The sequence below is a fragment of the Daphnia magna genome, linkage group LG10, assembly GCF_020631705.1.
Source record: "Daphnia magna isolate NIES linkage group LG10, ASM2063170v1.1, whole genome shotgun sequence".
Taxonomy (NCBI): domain Eukaryota; kingdom Metazoa; phylum Arthropoda; class Branchiopoda; order Diplostraca; family Daphniidae; genus Daphnia; species Daphnia magna.
The window spans coordinates 4,087,012-4,103,223 of record NC_059191.1 but is presented as its reverse complement, the minus strand read 5'-3'; the positions used below and the strand labels follow the sequence as shown (position 1 = coordinate 4,103,223).

The 16,212-nt window shown below is 39.8% G+C and overlaps 1 protein-coding gene across 6 annotated transcripts; it reads right to left on the bottom strand.

The window, feature by feature from the left end:
- Positions 1-2,497: 2,497 nt before the first annotated feature.
- Positions 2,498-16,028, bottom strand: LOC116932280 (troponin I). 6 transcript variants are annotated; one of them, XM_032940049.2, is made up of 13 exons: positions 15,877-16,028; positions 15,234-15,281; positions 15,036-15,051; positions 14,275-14,292; positions 14,048-14,176; positions 13,847-13,970; positions 13,233-13,333; positions 6,950-6,993; positions 6,699-6,840; positions 6,522-6,566; positions 3,951-4,299; positions 3,613-3,750; positions 2,498-3,004 (listed from the first exon to the last, which is right to left on the bottom strand). In XM_032940049.2, the coding sequence occupies exons 2-13, from the start codon at positions 15,254-15,256 to the stop codon at positions 2,925-2,927; spliced, it is 1,209 nt and encodes a 402-aa protein (XP_032795940.1). In that variant the 5' UTR covers positions 15,257-15,281; positions 15,877-16,028; the 3' UTR covers positions 2,498-2,924. The 6 variants fall into 6 exon arrangements, with proteins under 6 accessions (XP_032795940.1, XP_032795938.1, XP_045035993.1 ...); XM_032940047.2 differs by lacking the exon at positions 13,233-13,333 and adding an exon at positions 10,619-10,719 and having other exon boundaries at positions 15,877-16,026; XM_045180058.1 differs by lacking the exon at positions 15,036-15,051 and adding an exon at positions 14,589-14,661 and having other exon boundaries at positions 15,877-16,026.
- Positions 16,029-16,212: the final 184 nt, after the last annotated feature.

The window sequence follows — 16,212 nt, the reverse complement described above, 5'->3', positions numbered from 1 at the left end:
GTTGCCCCGTTTTCAAACCAATGGGATTTTGATACCTGGAAAGGGAAAATAAAAGAGTGATGTCAAGGCTATAACATTCAAATATTGTTAAATAAGTTACTTGTTTGATGAGTGTATTAATTTTTTAAATAATGCCACAATGGTTTACTTTCTGTATCCAACAGTGTAATTTCCATCGTGGGTGGAAAACGCAGCCAACACACTGAATGGAAATTTAAAGCTATGACTGAAATCACACCTTAAGACGTTTAGGCATTTTATTAAACCTACATAAAATTCGTCGAATGATAAGAAATTAATTCTATTACCTAAAAATTAACATAATATTCTTACTTCTAAATTCTCTACGAATTAAACACAGCAAGTTTTTTTTATTTAAAAAGTGTATTCTAATTGCAAATATACACACACATTTTTTAAATATCACAAACACAAATAAAACTTACGTAAAAACTAAATTCACATTTAAATAACGTTTAAAAATAACATATTTAAAGAAAAAACTAATCAAACATCAACCAGCTGATTGTCTGCTTAAAACAAAAGAAGGTGGCATCCCCTTGTAAAAAGGCATTGAAAAAGGGTTGTCCTAGGCCAACCGTATGGCTCATTTGGAAGAGCCAAAGGGTTGGCCTAGGTGACGGAGACCAACTTGGCCTAAACTCAATTTCCCTCTTTTAACTAATCTCCTGGCAAGCAACATAATGGTGAGAATTCATATGAAAAATTAAACCTGATATACGAAGAGCTCTCAAAGGGTGCTCAGTTTTTGATAGATCGAACTGGAAAGTGAAAGAAGTGCATTCGATGCTGAACAATATTGTCATATGACGAAATGCTTTTGCAATTTTTATTGATTATATATCGTTATATTATATAGTATATATATATATATTGTCACGTATGTCTTTTAGGTATTTGAAATCGGAGGTGGTTCACCCACTCATCATCCCTCGATAGTTTTATGAATAAGGAGAATCTTAAACGTAGTTAAGTCGTATAGACGTAGTCGAGTCGTAAGTGCCTGTGGCATAAAAGGCTGGTCAGTCTGTCCCTGTCGTCGTCCCAGTCTGGTCGGGTACTGTCGATCTGATAGTGGATGCGAGCCAGTCGTCTGCGCTGTTGTATCGATTCGGCCAGCGGCTTGGTGAGCATGACAGTCAGGTAGTAAGGCGACGTGAACACCCCCTTATCCATGTACGCGTGACAATATTAGATTATTTATTATATCGTCTTCTCTTTCTATGTAGGCATGTAGTCAAGGTCATTTCTGTTCTTTCCAGAGAAATACCTTGACTAACACTAAGATTCCGTTTATGATAATCTATAACGTTTTATCTACCCAGAATCTCAACTTCATCCCTGCTAACACTAAAGTAAATAGTGATGCAGAGAGAGAGAGAGAGGGAAAGTTAGTCTGATCTTATAGAGTTAGTGAGTGCTCCTTTTTTTCTCTTACTTTACCCTGTATTTGATCTATCTTTGAGCTTCTTATTTTAGTGAGTGAATTAGTTAAATCCACTCTTTGGCCGTGTTTTAGCCAATTAGTAGAGGCTTATGGCAAGCCAAATGTACCGACGCAAACGAATGATGATCCACGCGCAACCATAATGATAATTTTCGACTCGATGATATAGTTTTGGACTTGATGATATCTCTGTCGTCGCCTAAGGGGTGTCTGCAGCTCACAAATAGGAATCCTGCTAAAGCTCTACGCCAGAACACCGCCGCTGGGCGGGGGAAACCTGCAACTCGGTGGGCATGGTCGGATTTATATTTTCAAAAATTACTTGGTCACAAAAAAAATATTTAGAGTAAACGCTTATAATATAACCCATTGCACATACACTTTTTTTCTAAAATTTTTTTGTTTATGCGAATTACGTAACGGATTTTATAGAAATCGATAGCTCTCATCAAGAGCTATTCATTGAACCTAAATTTGTGAATTTGAGACTTATGTTTTATGTTATAATAATTATTTTAGTTTCAGACATGACTGTGAGGATGGGAAATACACAGGTATGAAGAACAAATACCGGCATAGGCCTACACTGGCAAAATAAAGGCAAAAAATATTCAAATGAAAACAAATGTTAATTAGTCACATTAATAATTAGTAATTTTTTTTGTTGCAAGCAACTAGTTTTTGAAAATATAAGTACGATCATACCCACGAGTTGCATGTTTCCCCCGCCCAGCGGTGGTGTTCTGGCGTAGAGCTAGCAGGATTCCTATCTGTGAGCTGCAGACACCCCTTAGGCGACAGAGATATCATCAAGTCAAAAAAACTATATCGTCAAGTCGAAAATTATCATTACGGTCGCGCGCGATTCATTATTCGTTTCGGCCGGTACATTTGGCTTGCCATAGAGACTGAGCGAATTGGCTGTCTTGTATTTTCAAGCAGCAACAAGTTCAGTGTTCACACTTGGTTGAATTGACACCTGTTAACTCTATACCTGTATGCCCAAAGTGCCGTGACAAATCAAAGACATCCTTCATGAACTGTGTGTATTGTGATAGCGGGTAAGCTTTGGTGGTTGTCTTTAAGAAGCACGTATCATCAGTTCTTAACCAAATCTTTAGTCCAAAGATTGAAGCCAAAAGATTACACAGAAGAGATGCATCGCATAAAAGATAGTTCTGAACAAATCGAAAATCCCATTTTATTAACCCCCTCATCCCTTCCGTATCTTACGTAACCAAACAGTGTTGAGAAAAATAAGTTGAACAAAAAGGTGGAAAAAAAACAACAAAAAACGAAAAACCTATCCAACCGTCACTCTCCGTGTTACCCAACGCCACCCCCGAACACTTTCAATTACATATTTTCAGCTGACTAATTCGTTGGTATAAAGGAGGCAAGAAGACTTCCACTGGAGACGTCAATCATGTATGTTTTCAGCTGGCTGGACTAGTGTCTAACTAGCAGGCGCTTCCTCAGCGGGTGGGGCAGGGGCAGCAGCTTCGGCAGGGGCAGCTTCAGTCGCAGCGGGCTCGGCTGAAACGCAAACCGGTATGTCATGTTAACAATTATTTGTGCCCAAGTACAGTAGGTATAAGGACAACCAACATTTTGCTCATTGATTTCTGCTGATATCACATTTTCTAAGCAGAATTGTTAGCCTACTTTCATAAGTGTGGCGTAATCTCATTGGAAGCTTTCTTATGAACTGGCAACATTCGCTTGTCGGATTTGGAATCTTTTGGTGGCAAGCAAATGATGAAAAAGATAACGGAACACCATTATAAGGATGTTTCGTAGTTTCAAGAAAAAGAAATATATACAGTATATAGTGTATATACGTATATTCCTTTTTCGAGATATTATACGCCACACTTCTTGCTTGGTGGTCTTATGGATATAGTAGTGAAGGCAAAAACAAACAAAGGAACAAAAAAAAAATTGAAAAAATTAAAATTAAAAATAGTTGAGTCTGATAACGGCCACAGCATGCCAAGGCAAACAAGTATTTGTTTTGTTTTCGCTTTTGATCGTAGGGCCCCCCGATCATGTTTCGGAAGTACGCAGGAGCTCGGTCTAGGTAGGCGGGTGGGCGGACGGACGGCTTCAAGTCCTTCTGTTTGTGCTCTGAATTTGGAGTTTACCTGGTGGTGCCGCTGCGGCCGGTGCACCTTCCGCAGGCGGTGCCCCATCTACTGCGGCAGCTTGGCCTTCTGCTGGAGGGGCGGAACCCTCAGCTGGTGGTGCCGCTGGTACTGCACTTCCATCGGCTGGAGCTGGGGCTTTTGTTTTTATAGGTTGGTTGTTTGTGAGTCAAGCCGAAAACGTGATCCATGATCAGTTATTGAAGGCAAAACGTAACGGTTATTACAAAGAGAAATCGGTTGTTATTTTCGTTTGATTTATTTGGTTAATTTTGATTCAGTTTTTGAAACTTGAGTGTCAGATGGAGGAGAAGTGAATCTTTCAAGCTCAAACATACCTTCGGCAGGTGGAGTGCCATCAGCAGGGGGAGCACCCTCAGCGGGAGGAGCATCGGCGGGTGGAGCTCCTTCCGCGGCAGGAGCTTCCGTAGGAGGTGCCCCATCGACAGGAGGAGCATCCGCAGGGGGTGCCCCGTCGGCAGGAGGAGCATCGGCAGGCGGTGCGCCGTCAGCTGGTGGCGGGACATCGGCCGGTGCGGGTTCACCCGTCGCGCCAGCTTCAGCGGGAGCGGCTTCAGCGGGAGCGCCTTCAGCTGGCGGAGCTCCTTCAACTGGTGCAGGGGCCTCTTCAGCACTAGCAACAGCTTCACCTTCAGCCGGTGCTTCGCCTTCTCCCTCTTCCCCTTCCTTCATTCGATTAGGGACAAGACAAAAGCAATGAAACACGGTGACAACAGTTCGACACGCGATTCGTGAACGGCCAATTTTCGTGTGCACGCCCGTAAAAGAAATGACCGAAGCCAAACAAGAACAAATTGGACGAAATGCCAGTAAATGTCGCTACCATTCTTTCCTTACGAATTCGACGTTTGAACGCCAGAGATCAGCTGATACTATAAGCGGCATCACATTGTGCCCGATTGTGCCCGACAGAATGGCGACTGGTCGAATGAATAAGGGAAGAATAGTGCGTTACTCATTCGAACATAACACAACTTCTGCCGTATTAGAATAAAGAGTAAACTAGGACAATCGCGCGGCGTTTCTTTTAATCGTCCAAAATTCGGGGGCCAAAGGCGAACTTTGATTTCCAGACGTCAAAGAGGCAAAAGAAAAGAAAAAAAAAACTGAATAAATAAATAAATAAAAATAAAAAGGGAGAGGAAAGAAACAACTAGCGGGTTACTATAGATGAGGTCTGGTGTATGATTATGGGGTATCATTAGGTTAGCGGTGTTATTTAACGATTTTTCAAACATGTTTGTTGTGTTAAGTGTGATTGTGAGGCGATGTGAACGTCAACTCCGGTTGCTACCTCAAACAGAGCAAAAACTTCCTGTGTTGCCTAAGTGTTTGAGGTATTCTGTAGCAGGTATGTTTCAATAATGAAATGACTGTTTGGAGGCGTGTTAATTGTAATGTTTTGTTGTCGAGTGATTGTTGGTACTAGCGGCCGTTATGGTCATCTGCATTTAAGCGCCAAAGTCGATCAAAGGCCAAGAATCAAATCAGGGACTAAGGGACTCATGGACTAACCGAAAGTAGCTGATGGTTGGAAAACGGATGTGCAAAAAAAAAAAGAAAGAAAGAAAGAAAAGAAATTAAAAGGTAGTGTTGAGCTATGATAATGCGGTCGATGGCAGCCAGATCAGAAAAAGAAAGGCGTTAGGTTGTAAAGGTACCAGTTGGAAAATACATACCTTTGCCTCTCCATTCAATCAGATTCTAGCAGGCTATGTATGTAGACAAATAATCCGGCTGCACTAATGGACCAACCGAACAGGTTGTTGAGGAAGGAGAGGGGGGGGGGGTCTTGGTGTCGGGGACAAAGGTGACAACTTGACAAGAACAACTCAAGAGGAAAAATGACAACACGGGTAACATCAAGCAACAAAGGGGACGTCGTGTCGATGTAGACCTATTCTATGTAAAGCGTTCGTGTTCGAACACAACTGCAGGAGGATCGTCATTCGGCATTACACAAAAAGGCATTCAGTTCAGTCATTATAAGGTGTTGTGTATAGTGACAGATAGGATTTCGATCTACCGTATCCTCCTTTCCTTTGCATGTGCGGTAAATTTTTTTTTTTTTTTTTTTTTTTGCTTTTGTTTTTTTGTTTTTTTTTTTTTTGTTTTTTTGTTTTGTTTTTTTTTTGTTTTTGTTTTTGGTTTTTTGTTGTTTTAAATCACAACTAGTGGTAAGGCTACCATAAAAAATCACGCGTCTGTGGAGGGGATTCCGGAAGGTGGGTTTCATTTGAACAGATCACTTCTTAACGGCAAATTATTTTTTTTCTTTTTTCGTTTGCCAGCGATTAAAGAAGGAAAGAAGCGGATAAGCCTTCACATCCGCCGGAAGGAAGGAAAAACAGTTGGGAAAGGTAAATGGAAAGGAAGGCAGACAACATAAAGAATAAAAAATAGCTTAACATTGCTAAGGGTACATCTACCAGCTACCTACATACAGTCATTTCCATGATGGTGGATTTTTCTATAGTCAATCACAAGAGGGGTGAAGGGGAAAGAAGTGGCTCAATACGTCAGAAAACGAATCTCAAATTAAATTGCAAAGGGAAAACAAACGAAAATAGGAAAAGAGAAGGAGTGGGGTAAACGATTTCGGTGTCTTTAAATGGCTTTCATGGATGACCCAAAATGCAACCGCTCTCGAATTTTTTTTGTGTTTTTTTGTTTTTTTCAGTGTGTGTGTATGTGCTTAGATGTGTGTGCTTCGTTTAATGTTATTTGGTTTTTTTTGTGTTTTTTTGTGTTGGTTTTTTTGTGGGGGAGGGGTGAGAGTAGAGGTAAAGGTGGACAGCTGATGTTGGACATAGGAGCTTGTCTCATTGGTGTTTGGCCTAGGCTTTGACGTCCTCGGCCCCCGAATCTCCCTCATCACCGTCCTTTACCTTCTTCTCGCCTTCTCCTCCTTTCTTTGACCAATCCGGTTTTTTCTGAAAGAAAAAAGAGAAAAGATTTAAAAAAAAAAGGAAAAAAGAAAAAGAAATAAAGGATCGATGAACGACTTGAAAACATAAAGGAAGAAAAACGGATTTGATCGGTTATTGCTGGATGTAAGTTGATACCTCCTTATCCTCGTCCTCCATGGTGAATTCCTTCTTTTTCACTTGTTTCAGTTGATTACGGAAGTTGAATTCGGCAGCCTTCTTTTGCAGTTTAGCGAATTTGTTTTCATATTTCGATACTTTGCGCAGAGATGGTTTAATGCTGAATTGTTAACCATGTGAATTTGCAAAAGCATTGGGTTACCGTTTAGTCTCAATAGAAAATTCGCATTTGTTTCGAACAAAAAAAAAAAAAGAAAAAAGACACTTACAATTTGCCTCGGAGGTCGTTAACGAGGATGTTGATTTCATTGATCTGTCAGCAGGGCAACGAGTAGTCAAAGAACAAAAATAAATTGAATCACTAAAGTTTCGAGATGATAAACTTCTGGATGGATTGAAAAAGGGTTTTTTCTAGTGAACAGGGGAAGGTGGGTGTTCCAAAAAAAAGAAAGAGAATATGCTGCAGAGTCGTGTAACATGCCGTGCAAATGCATGCAGCAAGGTATGTTACCTTGCATGACGGGTAACGAGCGTTGATCGAAAATTAACAACAATCGTCTGTTTAAAGCTCGTTTCTCGTATTAGTACAAACTATCTTTGCCTGTTTTGGTTTTGTTTTTTTCATTTATTTATTTTTTTTGTGTGTGTGTTTTTATTGTTTTGTTCTCTTTTTTTTGTTGTTGTTCTTTTTCTTTTTGTTTTGTTTAATTTAGTTTTTGTTTTGTTTTCACACGCGCAGACAGAGTGGGACACGAACACACAATGAGGATAGCAGAGGGTAGAGGAATTGAGAAAACAGTTTGCCGTCAATCAGCGAAGAACAAATTTAATGTAACAAAGAATCACCTTGGTGAACAAATGACGAAAGAGAAACGAAAGATAGACAAAAGGTAAGACAGCGAAAGAATGAAAGAAATAGAGAGAGAGAGAGAGAGAGAGAGAGGAATCTCGATTCAATATGTCACTGATATACAGAGGCCAGCACTTCCTGAAGAAACAGAGGGGGAACTGTTCTTCCCCAAAAACACAGTGTATAGACCAGACCATCATAATTGCATCTATGATAAACATTTTCGAAATTGAATTCTTTCAGCTCGGAAACGAGTCCCTTATTTCAACAAAACACAGACAAGGTTAACAATTTAAAAAATAAAAAAAAAAATGAGGAAAAAAAAAGAAAGAAAGAAACCGGCCCGCGGGACAAATAAAAAATCTAATTGCACGTTGAAATAAGCCCATTTTCGACTTATTATGTTTGCCATGAACCACCTCAAGGCATGATAGGTTGGCCAAAATAATTTATAAGCGGGTCCGCTCGATTTTCAAAAGATTTCAAGGGTCCTTCATATTTATCCATTTAAAAAAGAAAGAAACGAAATCGAATGGACTAGGTAGGTCCACATCTGGTCCATACAGAGTCGTCGCCATTTTTTAAGATGGCGACACGGTTACTTCGGTTATGTTTGCAATCCACCCAAAACTTCAGATCGCTTCACTGAAGCCGTGTATGTGATCTTATGTTTACATAGTCGAAGAAGGAATAGCAGTTGAAAATTTCAAAGTGCAAAAAAAGACCAAAGTTCAAAAGTTTTGGATCAAATGAAATTATCAGAAAGGGCTGACCTCCGCCTGCGCATTAAACATAATTTTGTGTATGTGGCAAATACGTATTTATTTAAGAAGAAGAAGAAAAAGAAGAAGAAGAAGAAGGAAAAAAAAATAAAAATAAATAAATAAAATAAAATGGGCGAAAAGAGTTTCGCTTTGCTTCGTTCTGGCGAAAGTCAGGCAGCTGATTTGCCCCAAAATGAAGCAGAACCGAATTTCGTGTGTATGGGTAAATGCTTGATGGATAAAGAAATGAAAGATGTCAAGAGAAAAATCGTTAAAAAGAAAGAATGAAAGCATAGTTGGAATAGAGAAGAGTACAATGACACACTGCCAAGCAAACGATGAACTGCAATGTGTTGATGTAACTAAGTGTTGTGCTTAAGATAGAAAGAAAAAAAATAACATAAAATCTAAAAATTTGACGTTTCTGCTGGCAAAAATGAATCAATATCAAATTCTTTTTTCTTTCAAAATGAAAGGGAATTGAAGTGGAAAAATGGGAAAGTCTTGGAAATTTTCGCATTATCCTCTGAGTTTGGCATATCATGACGTATAGTAATCGTGGGAAAGCGAACGATCAGTTCAGAAACGAATAGAAAAAAAAAAAATAAATGAATAAATAAAACTAGACTGGAATTGGATTTTGGAATGCATGCTGTAGAGTTTGATATCGGAATAGCTCAGAAAACTAAAAAGGTGCCGACAACTGGGAACAAGTGACTACGAAAGCGTCAATTCAGTATTGGGACACTCTGAAGCGAGACTAAAACGATGCTAATGGAAAACTAGCATTTTCTACAGGGATCATTTCAAGCTTCAAAAAAAAAAAAAAATCAATCAAAAACTAAACAAAATTAGGACGTACTTTTAACTCGAAAGATTTATTATTATCGATAGATATTACGTTATAACAAAAAAATATTAGAAAATAAATCTCGTTCATTTCCCCCGCATTGAGGCTCTGTGCTGTTGCGGGCCAGCCCTAGTCTTTCCCATGTTTAAATTTCAAGAAAAAATTAGTTAAAAATTGAATTGCAGTATGCGATGTTTGAGTATTCCGATATTACAGCGTGTTTGCATGATCAATGACTCGTATGCCGATTATGACATACGTCAATGACGCTATCGTTTTGGAATAAGCGATGGATTTAAGATGAATAACACGACTTAGCGATGCCCGAGTAAACTCTGAATGCGTTCAAGAGCAGGGCGTTGTGTGTGGAGCAAACGTTGGATTTGACGATAATCAAGCATAGACAAACGAACGAAACGAAAAGATGTATCAATAAATAACTACGGAGAACGAGGGCAATCATGATCTACGTGAATGCAATCCGGGCTTTCTGGGTCAATCGAACAGGAAATAAGAAGACAGCCTATCTGAATTGCGACGAGCAATCAGATAGGATGTTGATTATGACAGATTGATTTAGGAATACAGTATATCAAGAAAGAAAGAACAAAAAAGATTGTTAGTGGAAAGAAAAAAGCCATACACGAAGGTCAACCCTTTGTGATTATATCATTTTTCGCCAAGGAATTTCAGGTGAAAGTAACACAAAGTAACGCAGTAACGCCAACAGCCTTAAAGACAAATGTTGAACTAATACATCGATTTCTCTTGTGACTCGTGTGCTAGTTGAATTCAATCGCGCGTGACTAGGGCCGGCCGTCAATGGGCACATCGCTCCGAAGCGAAGAGATTTAAATGTACGATATCATAAAATCTATTCTACTCATTATCGTTGTGTCCGTCCTCTTTTTGTTTTTGACGTTGCTCGGTAGCAGGGTTGAACAAAAGAAAGAAAAAAAAAAAATAATAATAATAATCCGTGTTTTCGGCACAATCGCAGGTGTGCTACAAAAAGTACAGCATGTAGTTTTCGGAAAAGTGCATTCTTCCACTTGCCCCTGCTATTGACATCCGTGACGAGCATTGAGCCACATTTGTGTGAACAAATGGGTTTTACGGGCATAGATGCGAATTAGACACGAAGAAAGCGTTGTTCTGTGTCGGTTTCGCTCACTTGCTCTGAACGGTGTTAAAAGCGGAGAGAAGCGCAAAAGAACCGCTTTACTCGAATTCAAGATGCCATTCTCTACCACTCGGGATATGCGTGAGAAATCAGCTTATTTAGAGGGGATTGAGGCAGCCGTATGAAAATCGGTGCCTCGCAACAACCAGTGAAATGTTTCAAAGCAAATCAGCAACGACAGAGAGATCGTGAAAAGAATAGGTGAACTGGATGTAGTGAGTCTATTGGCTGCAGGCTTGATATAGAAGGGTAAATTTTTGATTTGATAATTTTTGATTTGGTGGGGCTAACCTCGTAATCTTTTTTTCTGACTTCAAAATCCAAGTCCCATTTCTGCGACTCGCATATGATAACGCGATCATTGTAGTCGACACAGATCTGCTTCAGGGCGGCTGATTGAACATGGCAACAGTGCAGTTTAGCAACAAGTTAAACAATTTAGCCATTATCACTGCTAGGAATTAATGCGTGAATACGCGTGAATATCATGGGATCACAGGCCCACACCATGAACCCGCAACACTTTGCCCGAACGACCATCGCAACGGACCCGACCGTCTCGTCCTTATTATGATTATTATTTGTTCAATCTAAAGAAACGTTGTTTGTTTGTTTGTTTGTTAAGACCATCGCTGGATCAGTTTCCCCCTCCGTTCTTATCGGCATTTTCTACTTGAAATTCGTCATTTCTTTGTTCGTACTGCGTAAGCCGAAGGAAGACGGAATCTACGGAATTGTCATCCGCAGTCAGTTTTGGCCTGCTGTAATCAATGTCACAAGTACACCGTTTGGTTCAGGTAAAACTCAAGGAGGAAAGGAAGGTAGTCATAGGACATAGTAACAAGGTCACATAGTCGTTTCTACTAGCAAAAGAAAAACTTCCTCGGTTAGATCGACATTAGATCGAAGGAAGAAAGACGGGAGAATAGTGGAAGAGAAAGAGAGTAGAAAAATGAAAGAGCGAGAACGAGAATGAGAATAAGAGTAAAAAAGAAAGAGAAACAGACAAGTAGATGGATAGATAGATAGATAGATAGATAGAGAAAGAGAGAGAAAGTGAGAGAGAGCGAGAGAAAGAGAGAGAAAGAGAAGGAGAAAGAGAAAGAGAAAGAAAAAGAGAATAAAGAGAGAAATAGAAAAAAAAAGAAAGAATGAGAGGAAAGAGCTGAAGTATATATATACAGTCGCTAGTCTGCAAGTTAACGTGGTAATAGGATTGGATTAGGGGCGTGATGGAAGATGTGCGTGATTTGGGAAATATCTATCTTAATTGGACGGTGTTTACCTCCAACATTTTCATCTTATTTTTCCATTCTAAATCGTATTTATCGGCTTCGAGTCCCGATATTCTCTTGTGAAATATCTTGCAGACCGTCTGCAGTTCGGCTGGAAGAAACAGACACAGAGACAGAGACAGAGAAATACACACAAGAAAAGGTCATTTCGCAACTCGTATTTCTTATTAACCTAGTAAGTCCTACCAGACTGGAAAACAAATAAAAACCAAAAACCAAAAACCAAAAACCAAAAACCAAAAACCAATTTTTCAAATCTGTCATTTCCCCCTTTTTCTACTTTGCTACATTACTGATAGAATTCGCAGCGAATGGCTTCATCCCGGGGACTCTACAGTATTGGCGTATTGGCATCCATTCATGACAGACAACCGATTAAACGCCATCATAACTGTCTATTAGGGTCAGTCACTGATGACAGTCGAGGAAAGAAAGAAAAAACGAAAAACGCATTGTCCATCTAATTAGTTTTAAAAGGGACCTCCCATTGATTTCCATTGGGCCATTAGAATTGAATGATGCCTGTGCTCTAAAGCCCCGAACGGTTTCGCGGCTCCTGCGATATTTGAGCCGTGAATGTCGTCTCCGTCATAGCACCACCGTTCCTAGAGCTAAACAATGAACTGGAACACGCCAGGGGTGAAAGAAGTGTGGAATAGGGAATGAAATGAACGTCGACGATGGAAAGAGGGTCCGCGTTGTTTTTTTAGCTGTCCGACAGTTAAAGAGAAGAAGTTCGTTGAAATGTCAACTGAAAAGCGAAATGGTGATGTGCAGTCGTCGTTAGCTTTTGCTATTGAGAAAAAGCACGCAGTGGGTAGGCTTGCAACGGGAATGTAGAGGCTCTGCTGTGGACAGCTTTGTGCGATTGTGGGAGCGCTGCTTTAATGCTTTCGTTATTAATTTAATGAATGTGTTTCTATAATGTGCTTGGAGTATTCCGCTTTGGTATTAAACTGAAAAGCTGATGGAAAAGATCAGGACATCCACCAGTAAGTTATGTACAGCTACCATATCTGCGGTGTCTCTTTATGTGTGAAAAACCAGACCGCCGTGTCGACCGTTTTCAGCTGTCGGCAACGTTGCCTCCGTTTCGCAAGAAAAGATTCGTAGCAGTGGTAAGTATTCGCAAACAACGTGGACGCTCGCTCGCAGACATATGTGGAGCGGGAAAAAAGAAGGCAAAACAACCGAACAGCTGAAAATGACCCATCATGGCGTGTAGTCGTGGTGTGAATGTCAGTCAGTCAATCGGTGCCCACACGACACGCAAACTAATTAGAAGAATTAAAAAAATGTGACATTTGACGGATTTCGAGGTTGTGAATTCATTCAGTCGAATAAGAAAGGCAAAAGAAAAAAGTTGAAGATCCACTGAAAAATTGCAAGAGAGTGGGAGAATGTGAAAAGTGTCTGAATCGGGATAGGAATAGAATAAGTTTGCAGGAGAGAAGGCTAGGATAGAAAAAAAAAAGGAATAGTGCTTGAAAGCAGTAGTGGTAAAAGGTAAAGTGAGAGAGAGAGAAGAGAGAGAGAGAGAGAGAGAGAGAGAGAGAGAGAGACAGAGAGGGAGAGGGAGAGTGAGAGATGGGCGATGATGGACCATGTACCTCGAAATCTTTCTTTTTGACTTCGAACTCCATATCGTACTTGGCGAATTCGAGGCGACAGATACGCGCGTGGAACTCGTTGAGCAGTGTTATCAATTGGGCTACTCGAAAAATAGAGCCAGTAGACGAACCCCCGATACCAGAGATCAGAGATTTTACAGTTCGTTATTTAATACAAAAAATAATAAGAAGAAAAAAAAAAACAAAAAAAAAAGCCGACAAGTAGCGCCACCGGATTGGTGTTATTATAGCCACATCGGCCAATATCTCCTAGTCCTAGTACATAGACTTTAGCAATGGCTTTTTCTCTTATTATACTCGTATTTGTCGACCCGTGACGCAAGTGCGCAAAGTGTTATTCGTCCCTTCTTTTTCTCGTTACTCATATCCAAGATGTGTAATCAAAGTTATCGTGACACCATTAGAAACCCAAGAAACTGTCTCGTATTTGTGGTTGCCAATGATGACCTTAGTTTTCGACTGTATAGCCAGTCGCAAAACTAGCATCAGCTGCCGGTTAAAAATGAAGATGATAGACTATTGCTTAAAAAAAAAAAAAAAAGAAAAAAACAAAACAAACTACATGAACGAAAAAATGGATGCGGATGACTCACCCTCATTGGCGTCGTCTAGATTCTTGGGCTGGCCGCAGCGTTCTTCAATGATGCGTCGTCGTTCTGCCGCTTTACGTTCTTGTTCTTTCTTCAATTCCTCCGCAGCTTTTTTACGCAACAAGAGCTAATTTCATAGAGAATAATCCCGTCTTTAAGTTTAGTGGCAAACAATCATTGGCAAAGTAAATGTGGGTTGCTTACTCGAAGTTTCTTCTTTCTCTCGGGGGTCATGAAACCTTTCTTGGCTTTCTTGGCCGCAGCAGCCTCTTCGAGACGCTTTCGTACCTCAGCCTTTTTGCGGTCTTGCTCCTGTTGTTTAACCCTAGCCGCCTATCATAGGAATTTTCAAAAATCCAACTTAGAAAACTAAGGTTTCGTGAACTAATGCCCATCCCGTATGTCACACGTGTGACCACATCCATACTTACATCGGCGGCTGATTTTTTCTGCAATTAGAAAAATAAAAAAAAAAAACAAAAAACATATTTTAATTAATAGGATGATGCAACCAGTGTTTCAAAAAAAAAAAAAGAAAGAAAAGAAAGGAAAAGAAAAGAAAAGAAAAGAAAAGAAAGAAAAGAAAAGAAAAGAAAAGAAAAGAAAAGAAAAGAAAAGAAAAGAAAAGAAGAAAAAAAGAAAAATGTAAATCGTGGTAACAAAATGATAAAAGGTTTTAGTTTTAAAAGTAAAAAAGGAAAATGTGTTAAGTTTGACAAGTGTTTTCAATTATTAGCCGTCTTACACCGTCATCCTTTTTAGCTTCAACTGGTTTGGCGACTGGTTTGGGGGGCTCCTCCTCCTCTTCTTCGGAAGAGCTGGACGTGCAAATTAGCGGGGAACGAAAAATCATGAAAATAAAACAGGGGTAAAATAAATAAAACTTTCATCAGCCCTCCTTATTAGTCGCTCAACATAACTGATTAGGCCGTTCGTTTGATGTTTATATGATTATGACAAGTAGTCAAATAATAGTTGAGAGGTAAAAATAAAAACGAAAAATGTAGAACATAAAAAAAATGAGCCAAAATTTGTATAAATTGTACAATCCTTCGGGTTTTTTCATTCTTTGGTAAACGCGTTGTTATAGAATCAACTTAACGGAAATAATAAAAAGGTAAGCATTCGATTTTCGCAGTTGACTGACTGACTGTAGTCGTTGTCAGTCAATATCATATGCAAAGATGCCTACCTGAGCAGCCTGCAAGCTGTAATTCATAATAAGAAAAAAAAACCAAAAAAAAACAATATCAACTATAGATCGAATACTTCAAGAACTATTGGCATGAAAAGAAAACGAACTTACATTAAAATAAAAAAAATCTCTTTTCTTAAAATAATACTCGCATTTCTCAATAAAATGTATAAAGCAAGGGCGAGTTTGACTTACGTGTATTCTTCACTGTCCGACATGGTTTGAGGTAATCAGATGTAGAACCTGTAATTCAGTTAAATTGGTGAGAAACTAGAAAAACAAGAGTCCTACTGAAGGTTATTATAATTTTTAAAATATGCTTTGGTGCATTTAAAGAAAGAATGCGCGAGAAGAATTGAACTCAACAACTCGAGACTTGCCGACTGGAGCTATTTCAAGCAACTTTTCGCAGTTTAACTTCTACTGCTTGAGTAACGTGAAATAGAACGGGGCACAGTTAGTTGCTCACTCTTTGCGCCCGATTCAAAAATAGCTCAGAGGGAGAATGCTCGACGTCCTACCCGTGCATACCAAATATAGGCACACACGTTAACTCTCGTAGAGGATGAAAATCACTGCTTTAAACTGATAACGATGATACAATAACGGAAAGCGTTAATTACAGTATGTGAAGAGAAAGGTTGAAATTTCCCGAAAACCCTATCCAACTGAGAGGAAACTTTCGTTACTACGGTGGATACTTGCGGAAATGCGAGTCAAATGAAAAGAATCCCTTGCAAAAATGCTGACCAATTGAATCCAGTTAGCTGTAGTTACCACTGATTGTTTAACGAAGTTAAATAAAATGTATAACAAAAGGGTGAATGTTTGAGCCTACCGGGTGGTCAAAGAAGCGAGTGCTGGCACACACACTGAGCTCGAGTGATGGATACGCGAGCACTGCGGCTGGATCTGTTGCTGCAGCTCGAGACCTAGGCTCGGATTCGGGCAGAACCAGCGCCACGGCAAACGTTAGCTAAGAAAAGATCCCTAAACGCTCGGGTGGAGTCCAAAATAGCAACCTATGACGATGGGAAGATTTTCAATAACAGACTCGGCTCTGCTGGTGGTGGGTCACAAACATCCCCAGACCCGCATTTGGCCGGACTTCCTAACGTTCAACTAATGCTCCCTGCCTCTGTAACCGTTTTACTTACGTGCACGATTTGCAACT